The 15798-nt window shown below is 40.8% G+C and overlaps 1 protein-coding gene across 1 annotated transcript in view; it reads left to right on the forward strand.

Annotated features, from left to right (window-relative positions):
- The window catches only part of zfhx3b (zinc finger homeobox 3b), an 89759-nt gene that overhangs the window by 50577 nt on the left and 23384 nt on the right, over positions 1-15798 (forward strand). The window contains exon 5 of the mRNA XM_053316033.1: positions 13637-13744. Coding sequence (XP_053172008.1) covers positions 13637-13744 — 108 coding nt within the window. The remainder of the gene's footprint in view (positions 1-13636; positions 13745-15798) is intronic.

A 15798-nucleotide genomic window follows, 5' to 3' on the forward strand; every position in this document is an offset into this window, starting at 1 on the left:
CACCGAGTATGTCTGGGATCAATAGGGCCCTTCTGCAGCAGGCCGAGTGCACTACATCACATGGCAGCTGCTTGCTCCTGAGGTTAATGACTGCTGCTTGTTAAGGAGCTCTTGTCAGGTAGAATCCAGCCGCAGGGTCTTTCTGCCAAAGCTGGCAGCAGGTGAACTGCGGAGGGTAGAAGACGGGGTACTGATGGTGCTGATGAAGGGGAAATATGAGATTCGGGCAACCCCTTATGTTTTAAATGACTGAGAGTCTAAGTGTATCTCTTCAATACCTATTTTAGAGAGTTGTTAGCATCATTGTTGCTATGAATCAATATGAGTTTATATCCTCTTTTTGGCACCCTAATGTTAAACTCTGATAACTCTATAACACAGACCATAAAATTCTCCAACCATGTGTATTTATGTTGTATATGTCAGTAGTGAACTGTGACTCTTAAACCATGGTCCTCTGACCCTCCTTACCACATCGGTGGGAAAAAAACAAACTACTAGCCTTGCTTATTGTGTCCTCTCCTATAGTGCTTTAAAAGTTTACAATTCCAGCTATGAAGCAAATGTTTTATTAGATTGGCACAGCCACCTATTAAATATATATGTTACAGTTTATTTGATGAAACGGTCATAATGCAGAATTAATGGTCAATCTGTAAATTTACTAACTCTGCTAAATTTACAGATTGACAGGTAATTCTGCATAATGATCTTTTTCCAAAATAATCCTTAACACATACAAAACAGTGGCAGTGGCAACCAAAATAATACATCTATTTGAACTTTCATTCAAAGTTTATCTTAAAAACAGCGTGGATAATAAAGTCGCAATGATGTCCTACTCACTAGTGGCAACTTTACTCATGTCTTCCATCATAACCAACAGATTAGTTAACTAGTTTTTCTCTGTGGGGTTTATTCCCGCTAGCTTGTGATTGCCGTTACAAAGCCCACCCATTTAGAGGGAAGATATGATTGGTCAATTTTACTGTCATTTGAAATTAGTCTCATTGAATTACTATCACTTTGCCCTCTGTAAATTTATAGCTGGACCACCAATCATAGAGCTGAAAGCATAGCGTTTTCTTCCCAGCAACTGCAGTGTCAGCAAAATTCTGCAAAATGGGCTTCTTTCATTTATCCCTTCACACTCCAACAAAAACAGAATAGGCAGGTTTGAAGGGTTTATTTTCTCACAAACATTTTGTTTCGATGCTGATTATTTAATTATGAATTGATAAACTTTAGAATTGTAATTAGAACTGATGACTTTTTAAATATTATTTTTTAGAATATCATAGGCTGTCTCTAAGACCAAGAGGGCCCTGACAGTTCCCCTCTGGTATATGTGTGTGTATAAGGGAGGATAAGGAAAGAAGGCTGATCAAAGATAACAGCAACCATTTCCAGCCCCTGAAGGGAAAGAAAACAATACTAGGTAGATCAAAAAGGCCCTTTTTAATTTGAAATGAAACTTTCACAGCATTACAAGACAAAGGAGAGGCAGAATCCTCTACTTTGGGGTACAGATTAAGATTCAACACATACATTCCTCTCCCAAACCCCCCTTATAATAGTTTCCACATGTTGAAGAGATGTAAGAGGTGGAGGCAGGAGAGAAAGGATGGCAGCAGAGACAATGGAGTGAAAAGGTTAGATGCAGATAGATGGAGATGAAGCAAGAGAGCTCCATCAAACCACCTCCACTGGTAACCTCAGCGTAGAATCCCACAGAAACCTGACTGACTGGTTTAGTGGTGACATTGAAACCTGGTTAATCTAATGGAGCTCTCTAAAACTGGGTGATTCTCTGAACCCACAGGAGACAGCCGACCTGGTGTGAAGCACATGTGAGAGCAGTTTATCCTCCAGTCTATGAAAGGCAAGGTCTTGTATTAATGCCTCTGTGCAGTCTGTGTCCATTCTCCCCTTGCCACTGCCCCCCACCTCCATCCACACCCTGCACTGGGAGCTGGGGTCTGGAAACTGAGAATGGAGTGCCGGGCCCAGAGAACCAGGCTGCATCTGATTGCTTCATTACAGGCCCTTTCATTGACTTGGTTTCACTGAACTGATGAACTGAGGCAGTGGACAAGAGCACATAATAGGAAGAAATGAATTCTTATCACAACCTTCTCAGGAGGCCACTGGTCCTAGCTGAAGCCAAGAAAAGCCATGGCTGAATGGAGAGGAGGGGGCGGTATCTGGGCCCATTCATGAGCCAGAAGCTGGATCTAGACTGTGGACATGATAGAGCTTTAGGATGTTGGATCAGCTCACAGGGGAGGAACCATGAATCCTCAGAGAGCCATATTATTGTAGCCAGCTTGTTTTAATGATTAGTTTGGTGATTAGTGTTTGCTTTCTCCTGGTAACTGACACCCACGGCATAACAGTTTTTCAATTGTTTATTCCAGCAGTCCTCCAGAGGCAGACCTTTGCTAGTTAGAGTCCCTGCTTCAGGCCCCAGAGCAGCACCCAAACACCAACCACTGAGATGAATAATTAATTTTGTACCTTATTGGGCTCTCACCCCTAACTCTCGAAACTCTAGCTAATGAGTGAGAAGACTCTTCTGCAGCAAGGACAATAACGGTAACCATTATAAAAACAACAGCAACACTAACAACCACAGCCATGCATACGACAAAAAAAAACAGGAGATGTGATATAGCATAGCACCAATTTAGCAGCAGGCATGGTCTCCATAGGGCAGGGGTTGTTAATCCCTGACCATGCCTTAGAGGCTAGGGACTACACAACTCTGACTGACCTGCTGATTTCCATGTCTATATGCCCAGTCAGCAATCATCCGAGGAGGGTAGAAAAGCCTTCCTTTTACAAATGCAGTAGATGTGATTCTTAGGCCATTAACTTAATAGCATCCTGTAAAAGGTAAAGTTACCTTAAATCTTGTTACGTTGTGTCATAATGTTCCACGAATGTGCATAAATTCAAAATCAGTTTAGTGCAGTCTGCTGATGGGCCGATCAGGTGCTTCACCTGCCAGCGCGCTCTCCCCTTTTCCTCTCTGCTTCCATCAAATCTCTCCCCTCCCCCCTCCTGCTCATACCTGTTCACTCGGCACAAAATGGATGCTGCAAAGCCATTTAATTGGCCTCCACTTCAGAATCCAAGGGCATTTGAAATGTCTCTTTAATAAAATCTCCCCCCACAGAGCTGTTCTTGACAGTGTTGGTGAAGAAGGCACTGTACTTGTGTGTCGCATGGATGTTTTGTAGCCAGCGGACATCAGATGGTCTTGGTGTTCATTCTAAAGATGTGTTTGCATCATTGAAAGCAATTGGGGTGTTGGGGATGCATTTTATTCTTTTTGGGTTTTTTTGTGCATGTTACAAGAACAGTATGAGACACGCTTGTCATTTTGGTCATTTTAGAACAGCTGGCTCATGTTTTAGCCACATCATCAGTTCCATTTTTTTCCTTTCCTGTCTATTCCTCTCCCTCTCCTGTGGCTGAGCCAAAGATAACTGAGAAGCAGTGTTTGACTGTAATCACTCCAAGTCTCTTTCTCTGGAGAGCAGCACAGCGGGCAGCACGGTTCCACCCCTCTAGGAGCTTTCAGCCCACTTTCACAGTATTATGACATGTTCATGAAGAATCAGACAAAGACACGTTTGCTTACACACCATATCATATAATGCACAAGAACATTAAACTGTTTAGCTGTATGTTATTTGAATGGATCAATCTTAGAATAAGCTACAATCTATTCTATAGAGAAAATTTGACCCACTCTGTAAGAGTATGCTTATCTGAACAAGTGGAAGAACTAGTCATTTAATAAAACTTTACAGCAAAAAAGAAGCCCTCATGCTGGGTGAACAGTGTAGGCCTGCTTTGTCAAGTGTCATTCTGAGGTATTTTTGAATCTCAGGTAAAATTGAAAGCCTAAAGCAATTTGGAATACTGATTAGGCTCAGATTAATGCAGGCTGGATATACCACAGAGAGCAGAAGGATAACTAGTTTCAATGATGGTTGAGTTGATGCATTGCATCCCATCATCTGGCTGTGAGTCTATTTTGTAATTAAGGCAGTAAGGTGTGCACATAATCAAATAAATAAATAATGCTGGCAGAATTATGTGATAATGAATTAATACATTACAAGAAGTGAATAAAGGAGCAGCTAATTGCATGAGATGAGTCTTTTTCATTAGCCTTTTGAGAGGAAATTTCATTATATGCATCACAAGCCATACTACCAGATGAAATCCAGCTTTAGAAATATGCAAATAAGGATAAAGTATTATGTTAGGAAAACCATACGAATAATATTTGAATAGACATCTAGTTTTGATACACCCCCCCCCCCCCCCCCCCACCCTTAACCACGCTTCAGTCCAAAGAGAGACTAGCAGACAAGTTGAACCGGAAAGAGAGGACTACACTGCGTCTTTAAAAGAGAAATGCCTCATAACCCAGAAAAGGTGCTGACCTGTGTCTGTAGACTCCATGTCTGTGAGGGTTTGTATCTTTTCTGTGGCATTTAGCAGAAGCCTTTCTGGGAGGTATAAAAATGTACCTCTGAGTAAATACTTATGTATTATCATTATTATTATTATTATTAACTATATTAGTTATTTTATATTGCAGTATAGACTGACACATGATCTTGCTGAAGTATACATGTATATATATATATATATATATATATATATATATGTGTATAGATATTTTATAAATATTTTTATATTTTATAGTTTTGTTCTCTCTTTCTATAGTGTTGTGAGCAAAAAAAAAAACTTGGTTAAACGCATCTCCAATAATTGCACTGCAAAGTTGGTTGATTATTTTGTACATAATTACAGTGAAAAACAACCTGTCTATTAAGCCTTTAATGGCAGTAATATAGAAAGCAATTACCATTACTTTGCTGCTCACACTGAAAATAAAGATTTCTTTAAATGAAAAGGATCCTCTGACTACTGCTAAGGCTAATTGTGTGGGGTCTTGTACAGACATCTGGTTGTACATCATTTGTAAGGGCTAAATGCTTCAGTTAGGAAGGCCTTTACAAGCTGTGTCTTTAGTGTGTGTTTTTGGGACTGCTCTGCTGCCAGGGAGTCTGATAGCTCTTGAATTATTTATCTATCAGGCTGCTGGACGGTAGTCACGGCGACCTAGGCCCCATAGTGGTTGTCTGGCGACATCTCCCTCCAACAGTAGCCATTAGCAGACAGGGGTAGGGGTGCTAATGAGCATGGTGCAGTGTGCATGTGACCAGAGATTTGTAACCCTTCCCAACATATAGACCCTCCACGCTGAATAAATACCTCGGAAGGATTTACAAAGATCTGAGTACAGAACTTTTTACTTTTTAATTAGGGAAAAAACACGGTTAGAAACAGAGAAAGATTGAAAAAGAAAGATAGAAACAACCACCCGTTTTCCTATTAAAGAGAAATGTCAACCGCGGTGGTGAAGCAATAGTCTATGTGCATCCCTTTGTTGTCCTCCCTGACATTGAAGGCTAATTTTTCATGGTTATTTGAACTGGAAAATGAAAGAGAGGTTTGCGATTATTTCCTATAAATGACAACACAATCGCATTACGCTTCAGTACAAACACAGAGAGGATATTGCCTTTTCATATTTCATGTGAAAGTAATGGATGGGCTATGCAAAGAGTAACAGAAAGAAAGACAAATGGTAAAAGAAAGCTCCTTGTGTTTGATTTGTATTAGAAACTGAATGGATAGAGGTAGGGAGAGTTTTTTCAATAAGTGGTAGCACTCTCATGGATGTTTTAAAGTGCCTGTGCAGTGTAATCATTGGATTTCTTTAGCAATTAGCTATGAGCATCCAGCCAGGGTGGTTGTTAGAAGAAAAGCTGCCCAGTGTATCCACTCCGGCCTCTTCTAGAAAAATATATATCTGTAGTATGGTCCCCCCACACACTGCCTGTATATCTGGACATGTTTATAATGTAATAAGTAAAAATAAGTGTAATAAATAAAGATAAAATAGTCGACCATCCTCCACCTCTCCTCTTAACTTATCTTAAAACATCTGAACTTAGCAGGTTGTTAAACTTTTCAGAGCAAACACACATCAATGATACCCTATATTTTATATTTTAGATAAAATTGATTAGCAAAATTGGTATTCATAACCTTGTCGGATTCTGTTTTATCTCGGTGTACGCTTTCATAAACAAACAGCCGGCCAGGCCCAGGGCTGTGGATGGAGTACTGGGAGGCAGGATGACCATCGCAAAGGATGGCAAACCAGCCCACTCTGGAGGGTCATGCTGAGAAATGTGTTTGTGTACTTTAAGTTTACAAAGATTGAAGGACTGACAGGAAAGCCTCTGCCGGCAGGACTCATGTAAATAGGACCCATGTGGGAGCTGTGAGCCAGACTCCTAACACGCGCTGAGGTAGGCGCAACATACATCCAGCCATGGCAACATTGATTTTCTGAGCTAATACCTCCACAGAACAGTCCACAGGCAGATGGATGCACTACAAAGATATGCAAATGGTGCATTCGATAAATCGACAGGCAGAGATCTTTTTCAGACAGTCCACTGTACTGGTCTGCATTGCCTAAAAGGAGAGATAAACAGATAAGTACCTGTTAATGGATACACACATACACGTGTATGCACACTCACACAAACATACATGCACCTGCCTGTTACCTGGGAAAACTTAGATCGATAATAGAATTTCATGTTAAGCAGAACCGCTTCAGAAAAGCACATCAAATAAATGCTGGGACTATCTAGCATTACCTTTCAATATGAATGTGTTATTTTCAATGCGGCATGCTATATTTTTAATTTTCAAGGTTTTCTTCAAGAAGGCTTTTTGCAGTATATCTTCTGTATAATACCAAAACAAACTGTGGGTATAGTCATATTCAGTGTGCTTATTAGTCAGATATGAAACAAAAGCTGCTGGGTGTATGTCATATATAATAGATGTGGGCTGTCTTGTTAAGCCCAGCAGGCTGTATGTGGCTGTGTCTCTGTGGAGAAAGGCTCTGAAGCTCGCTGTACCTGGTAATTAAAGAGAGTTTGTGGCAAAAGCCAAACATCAGGAGAGATGAGCTATGAACAAAAGAGCTGTGACAGTTTCAGGTTATGTGATTTTTGTGTCCCTTTTTTGCCAAATGAAAAATCAATACATTTTCCGGGTTATACATATTCAGAGTGTCCACCATGCTTCCGCCCTGATGGAGAGAGGGGCGGGGGACTGTGGGCTAGAGTGGGGGGAGTCGCCTGTTCGCCTGTCATAACTGTACCATCGCATTTTCCAACCCACTGGTGAATATTTCAGAGTTGATGTGATTGCCCTTCGTGACAGCGGTGATGCTTTTTTTTTCCACACACCCCTTCAGCCACCCCCACACTCTGTCAACCCACCCCAATTCTGTTTGGTCCCTTTGAATAGCTACAAATAGGTGAAGGCATTGTAGTGTGAGCTGGAGGTAAAAGAAAAAAATGCATTAATAAAAGGAGGTTGATTTAAGAGGAGGTAGCAGTGGAGGACGATAAGCATAAATGCATGGCGGGGGGTGGCAGAGAGGCAGAGTGACTCTTTGTGCAGGACAATATCCCTGAGGCAGAGTAGATGGAAGAACACTGCCCAGTGATGTTTTTGCCCCCTATCCAGGCTTTTAGCCCACCATCCTAGCAGGGAAAAGTACAGCCTGCATCTTCCATTGTGGACATAATATGTGTTAGTGAGCGCCCATCATCCTGGACATTCAAGGAAGTCACAGTGTGGTGTATGTGTGTGTGCGTGTGTGTGTGTGTGTGTGTGTGTGTGTGTGTGCGTGCATGTGCATGTGTCAGCTGGGGCAGAAGAGTGAGCAGTCCCTGAATGCTCACTCCCTATGCAGCCACATTAACCTAGATCCTCCTCTCCTTCATCACTCAAGTAAAACACAAAGAGGAAAGAAGTAGAGCGGCACTCGCTTTATCCTTCCTATTTGTAATGTATCTAAACATGCCATTATCACAAGAAGTATTTCTAATTAGTTCCATTTCCCATGAGATAACTCTTTAGGGGGAAAATGTAATACATCACATGGTACTCAATAACAGTTCTAATTTGCTGTTTATCAAAAAGCCATAAAACAAGAAAATAAGTAGTAGAATGTAGCTTGTGTAAATGTTTTTCCTCCTCTGTTAAAGTGTAATATTGTCATATACAAAAAAAAGACAAAAACAAAACTTGACTTATGTATGACTCTTTATGACCTGAACACACTGAGTGTCCTATAAAATGGTAAATTACTTTGAAAGGCAAAAGGGATCGACTTAAGTGTTGTGTGGGAGACCTATGGGGCTAGTTTGATGAGCAGCCACTACCAGGAGAGTGGAACGCTGGAGGAGGGGGTTGCCGCGATATTGTTTTAAGGCAGTGTGAGCTATCACTGCTGTTTGTGATTAACTTGCCGTTCAAAGTTTTTTAGTTATTAGCTGCCCTAACCCCGTACCCCTCCTCCATCTTCTGCACCTACTCCTCCTCCTCTGCTACACCCCCCTCCTCTCCCCTCCTGCCCTCAGCCCCATGGAGACACAAAGTATTCATTCACATTTAGATCCTGAGGTCACAGCAGGGCCAGCAGGGAGAGGCCAGCGTGTCCCCCCATAGACAGGTCAGGAATCTAACACGTAACTCCGACCAGCAGCGCTGAGGTAGCTTACTTTTCTTTCCTTTCAAAATGTGAAAGTGTGTGGGAGAGAGGGAGTGACAGTAAGATTGAGAGAAAGAGAGTGCAGAGTCAGATACACTTTTATTTTTTTGTGTTTGTGTGTTTGTGTGTGTGTGTGTGTGTGTGTGTGTGTGCGCGTGTGTGTGTGTGTGTATGTGTGTGTGTGTGCGTGTGTGTGTGTGTGTGTGTGTGTGTGTGTGTCTGATGTACAATTACTTGTTTTGTTACTGCATTTCATTTGAAATATTACTGTTTGGATTTTTGAATGTATTTCTTGTTCAAAATTGATGTTTATATAATTTATTGCAGTTGGAATATATCAGGACAATCAACATACACATCAGTATGTATTTTTATCAGGTCACTTTAAATGCTTTTTTTTTACAGAACACATGTATCCATATTTGAACTCAGCTTTACCCTTTGCAGTGCAGTGGTCAGTATGGTTACTGATGATACCATGTTGTGGTTTATTGGTTGTTCATAAGCAAAAGCCCCTCTTGTCTTCAACTAGATTGCATGCAAGTCTTGCTCTGTTGTGGTTTTATGAGAGGTAGCTTATGAGGATGCAAAGAGGGAGCTCGAGAGTGTGTGTGTCGGAGGGGGGTGGGGGTGGGGGGGGATCGTTGGGGGTGGGAGTGTTTTCCCGTGTGTTGTGCTTTAGAAGGGGGGTCTTGCGTATGGGGCGCAGAGGTGCTGATATGAGGAGCGGACAATGCATGAAAGCCCTCAGCATGGGTCTGTGTCTCATTGTCCCATGGTACCCTCCTGTCACTTTCATTTTGCACCCTCTAGTCCAGAGTCAGGCCAACTTTGATATAAGGAAGGGGTGCAAGGGATGATGGGGGGAGCAAGAGGGGGATTTTTAAAAGAAGAAGTAGGGGAGAAAGATAGAGTCTGTGAAGTGTGAAATAAGATTGCTTTTTATCCGACAGTGCAGCGCTAAAGAAAAGGAAGCTGTCCGGTCCTGGATAAAGCGGGGGAAGCACACCTCTGATTTACAGTGCGGTCCTGTGACACCTGGTTAAAATGATAACAACAGCCTCAATAATCATAATGAGAGTAATGAGAGCTTAGACACACAGCTCCGCACAAGAGCGCAGAGAGAAGTGGAGCTCAAACCTCGCTCCCACTACTCGAGAGCCGGGGAGAGGGAGAAGTTCAGCTCAGCCCCTGCACTCATTCCCCAAGACTTACAAAAGCCAAGAGAGATAGACAAGACAGTGCTGTTGACTGAGAGACTGTATATACAACAAAAAGTACAGACTGTCACTTCTGTTTGAGGAACACTGGAGCCTTTCTCAGGTAGGACTGGAATTCTATACTTTAAGGGAGGCAGTTATCATCATAGCAGTGTATTCTGCCGAGGCCGAGGATGGAGGAGGAGCCTGACCTAGTGAAAGATATCTAGAGTGACTATTATTACTTGCTGCTGCTCTTCTCTACAGTCTGGGAAGGAATACTGGAAAGTGCAGTGGTTACCATCAATTATTTATTAGGCCGTTTGTGCTTGTCAGTCTGATTAGCATTAGTGTAATCACTGCTCTTCAGGGGAAAGGAAGGCTGCTATCTCTCATCTGAAGGTAATCTTGCTGTTTTCAGTGTCTCATCTTCACCGGACGCCTCTTGCATAGCATCTGCTTTTGTCATCTCCACATATTTCTTCCCTTTTTCCCCCAACCCCATGTGTTTCTCTCTGTTGCTGCTTGGCCCCTTCCCCTAGCACCTCATTAATGTGTGTGAGCAAGTTGCTCTCTCCCAGCTTGTATAGAGTGACACCTATGGGCCTGATTAAGCCTCTGCACTCACTGGCAAAACACTATGCTCCGATATGCTGTGTGTGTGTGTGTGTGTGTGTGTGTGTGTGTACATCTGTGCACATATGTGTGTGTATGTCTGGGAGATGCTAGAACAGAGAGCCCATGGACTGTCCCCACTGAGTGACTGGCAGAGCAAAGCTGATATTTATATGCTCAGAATAGATGAGTGTAATCTCTGTGTCGGCTATGGGCTTATTCAGCTTGCATGATTAGATTAATGGAACTGTTTCATATCATTGTATTAGGATGGTTAATGAAGACAATTAATTAGAAGACAACCTTCAGGCTATTGTCCTTTACATCTCTGAGATTTGGGTTAGAAATGGCCTGCTGCCATAGCTTTGAGTGTTTCTCCTCATCCATTTTCAGAGTTAATCTATGGTTACAATTTTAGTGTCTCTACCATTTGCATCCTACTCTTAGGCCACTCATGACCTTTCATTAATTATGGTCGGCCCAGCTTTAATCATTCTGTAATACCATTGGAGATGAGACGAGGAATAGGCAAAGCCATTTGCCACTTAAAGATGTAACACTGCTCCTGGAATTGAATGTCTGCATTTCTGCATAAATTATGGACAACGTTGTGTGTGTGCTGAAAGTGTCACACATGCAGATTAAACATCTAAATAAAGAAGTATTGAATTTGTGGAAGAAAAAAAATATCATTGTACATGTGAGCATGTACAGTATGTGTACAGGAAGTTGGGGGTGGGTTCAGGGAAGCTGAATAGCATTGGAATGTTGGCTGCCTATCACAATAATGTTTAAGTCTAAAATGTGTCATGTATTGAGCACAAAGTGTGTATTAATGTGTAGGTGGGAATTAGTCTCACTACAACTGTCACATAGCTAAGAAATGACACCTTGCCCCATTTTTTAAAGGTGAAGAAATTTACCTGGGGATTATTTCGTAATCTGAGCATTTATGCAGCTGTACAGTATCCTAATTCATGCAGAGTTGTGAAGATTTATGAAGGCAGGAGTTAGATGGGATTTTGGGACTCTGCAGCATATCTCTGGTTTTGTGAGAATATTTAAGATCTGCCTCACCAGCACGGATGGGCAGCACTGGATGGGTTTTATTGGTTGCCTTGGAAACATAATAGAAACATAGTTAAAAATAAAAGAATAAACTGTATTCATGTGTGTGGGATCCAAGGAACACTTAAATCTCCTTTTTACTAGGAGCAAGTCAGCCCTTTTAAATACTTTTATTTAAACACAGGATCATTGGATCACAGTATTGGCTTTTAGCTGTAATGTGTAACAACACAATCCATACACCAGTCACTCTGCTCAGAAAGCTGTTTCCTACAGCATTTATATCAGCAAGCAGGAAATGGAAGCTATTGCTCTTGTCTTGCTAGTAATAAATCAGTGTTTCCATTTACTTAGATTTTTAAAACCTTATGTATAAGCATGCAGTTGTGTCTATAATAATACAATTACTGTTATGGTCATAAACACCTTTTATGATTTTGTTACTATAGTGTACACACAAACAACAAAATTGGTGTCTTAAAAGCAGCAACATATCTTTAACCTATTTTTTTAAGCTACTGCAAAAAACAGTCAATTTTCTGTCTCTTACACAGCAGATGAAAGAATGAAATGTCAAATCAAAAACTGTAATTTCCTTTAACGTATTTTTTCATTTATGAGCGTGACTTATTTGCATTATGTCTAAATTTACCCTCTCAGCAGAAAAATTGGGATGTTTGTGAATATTCTATTTCTGAGTAAGAATAGGAAGGGATTGTGAGAATAGCCATGCAGTTCAGTAATGTATGAGTGTTCAGTTTACCCATGGTAATGACACGTACTACAGTTCAAGAACACGATGTCAACTCTGTATGGAGTGTATGCAATGTTTCATAACTGACAGGATAAACAGTGAGTGTTGGGGATAATGTAACATCATAAAAGTGGTTTTGGCTGTGGGTAGTCATGTGGTGAGCTAAGATTGGATGTGTGATGACTGCAGGGCTGAATACTTGAACAGGATATTTCAGTAGCTGTTGTAGCATTGTCAATATATCAATAGCTCATAGAGTAGAGACCTGAGCATGAAAGCATTTTCAAAAGAGCATTTAAGTACTTTTGATGAGAATTAGCTGACTTGTGTAATAACTGATCGGGTCTATTGACTGTGGCCTAGTTTACTGTTGTCAAATCAATGCTATTGCATGCAAGTCCCACTACTTTTAAACAAAAGTAACAGGCAAAGGGGATGTTCAGGGGGCACTGGAGGGAAATAAACAAGATTGATGCCCTTTTTATTATCTGTTTTTGCTATCTTTTCCTCTGTGTGTTACTTACAAATGGCATTATCGGATATCCATTGTTTGGACTTCAATGCTCCTAAATGGCCTGATATATCGAGCTGAGGCTTTTAAGGTGGTTACAGGGGATTTCTGCCTTTGACTTGGCATAAAAATAAAATGAATTGTGGCTCTGGAAGTTTTAAATATTTATGATTTTTTTTTCTTTTTTTTCTTTTTTGCAATAGTAGGATAGAAGAAGTGAAATGAGCCTTGTATTGGTAAGTAACCTAGCAGATTGCAGCAGGGGACAGTAGTGTGCATTTGTGGGGTTTTTGTGTGTGTGTGTGTGTGTGTGTGTGTGTGTGTGTGTGTTTGAAAAACAGAATGGGGTCTTGTCTAGTATAAGGTCTCTCTCTTGAAGGATACTGCTCACACAATTATTTTTCCATCTGCCACTTCAGACCACATGTGCACACATTAAACAGAGAAAAGCATATTTTTTGTCATGGTTTTCAGTACATGGCAAATATAATAATACAATGAATCTCGCCCCTATTTTTATATAATAATGATAATAATAATAATAATAATAATAATAATACTAATAATACCTCCTATATAATTTGACTCTGAATTATAATCTTTGTCAAAATACATTTCAAATTGATGATCAGACAGCATAGGACAGAAAGCAGAAAGCAGATTCTGCCCTCTTTGTCTGTGAGCCTTGCAACTGTGTGTCAGCAAATGTAATTGTTGCAAGCTCCTATAGAAAAAAACGCTGCCGTCCCTTTAAGTGCTTCCACCAATTCTGATGGCGTGGTGATTTACATATCCCGTCCTCCCTCCCCCTTCAGGAGAGCTGAGTGAGGATGTGGAGGCTGCTAGTGAGACCACCACAGACCAGGAGGACCAAACCAAAGACAGAGAAAGTGGGGGGGAGAAGGAGCTCACCAAAGGGACAGGTAAGGCCAATATTTACACCACACACATTTAGGGAGCACTGTTCACAGGAAACATCTGGACCTGCACCTGACTAGTGCTGCACATTAGGCATTAGGCCTTTTTTCTAATTTAATTAAACATATTTAAATAAAATATTAAGATTTTTTTTAAACTTTCATTCTTTCACAGAACTCCCTTAATCCAAATCTAGTTTTCAGAGGCCGCTTTTTCATGCTGCAGATTTCAAGGCATTAAATCCCATCAGATACAGTTAAGCTAAACTGCCAATTTAGGTTATATGTTCAGGTGACATGTGACCCATGTTTTGTCTTTACTCAATAGGTGATGTGAAGAGAGGGGCCTACATGTGTAATTCCAGCTGAGCCATGTGTGAACACACGTGTGATAGAGTAGCACTGCCCCCTCCTCAACTTTTGCAACACATATACACACACACACACACACACACACACACACACACACAGCAGCTGCAGCAGCACAGACAGCACTTACCTGTGTTTAATGTTATCAGATCAGGATGGTTTTATCTGCGGTGCTCTTTATTGACAGTTGGAGGTGGTGACTCCAGTGAAGGGGTTGGGCATAGGATAAGGGGGAGGAGCTTTTGGCTTTAAGAATCTGTGGTCAGCAGGAAACTGCATCTCCTAAAAACCTCTGTGAACATTTTAGAAAGCCCTCTAGAATTAGTTTTCAAATGAGGGGAGAACTTCTCTAGTTTGAATGGTTCAGTATGGATACACTGACAAACGTTAATCTGTGGTTTTTCATTTTCTGTTGTGGGGCCAATAATTACAATTACAATGGTAAAAATTAAGCATTTTAAATATCAAAACCTAAACTTTGAGCAATGTTTGGTGTAACTGACATCTGTCTGTCTTACATTGTTTGAACAGAGCTACCAGTTACAATAAGAGATGAGAGAACTGAATTCTGGTATCAGTTGTGGTATTATTGTTGGTGGTGCCTTAGCTGGAATAAGTACTTGATCAAGAACAGCTTTGGTGATGTTAATATCTTTCTTTTAACACAAACACTGTATGGTTGTCACCTTTCAACCTGTTCTGGCCAGCTTGATGTGCTCCACGTGATTAACACATGGTTTCAGAAACAATGAGACACAACTTTGAGCCTAAAACTTTGGATTTTGTCCCACGTTTGCAGTGTATGTGCATCACTGGGATCTAATTACATATATCGCTGCTCACTCATAAAATGTCAGTGAAAATGAAATATAGTTTCATCTCCCTTTTTTATGCACAATTTACGTTGTATGCCTGTGTAAGAAAAACAATGCTGGCAGTTAAGACATCTCTTATCCAATAGAAGAGATTTCTGATAATGATGACATTGAACAGTAACATGCCTGGATAGATGTTTCTCACTTGTCTAACTTCTTGTGTTACTTCAGGATGTTTTGATTTACACTAGTCAGGTTAAAAGCTGGAAAACAATTCAGACCTTTTGCATACCTAAGTTTTTTATAAAGTGCAGGAAAAAAAACTTCATCACAGTGTTTGAAGCCCAGCCTTTGTAAAATGTCTTTGATATTCGAACTTCTATTTTAAATGAGGCTGAGTTGTTTGTGCTCTTTGAAAGGGCGACACTCTTCTTTGATGGAAGAAATAATGATATGCATGCCTGACTGAATATGGCTAAAAGTATGTTTTAGCACATCAAAATAAAGCACTTTAAAAAGCATTAAAATGAGCTGGCCGATTAATAATTCACTCATACCTGTGGTGCACAGGAAGACGACTCCTCGCATTAGGATTCCTCCTTTTTGAAAGCCATGCAATTTGATACAAGCATATTCAGTTCCTTTCCTCCCCTCTGTCAGTCGCTAATCACCAAATAAGTGTGTTTCTGTGTTTTCACAAAGGAAATATGTGCTTGCATATGAAAAATTTACAGCTTCCCAGCAGCTTATTAGAAACGCTTAGTTAAAAATAGCATGTGCATTAGGGAACCAGGTCTGAGGTTCTGTTTGATGTCAGTGAAAAGGTGGGTGTGTAGGTTGTGGTTCAAGGCTGTGTTGTCAGCGAAAGGCAGACAG

The sequence above is a fragment of the Scomber japonicus genome, chromosome 1 (genome assembly GCF_027409825.1).
Source record: "Scomber japonicus isolate fScoJap1 chromosome 1, fScoJap1.pri, whole genome shotgun sequence".
In the NCBI taxonomy this organism is placed as follows: domain Eukaryota; kingdom Metazoa; phylum Chordata; class Actinopteri; order Scombriformes; family Scombridae; genus Scomber; species Scomber japonicus.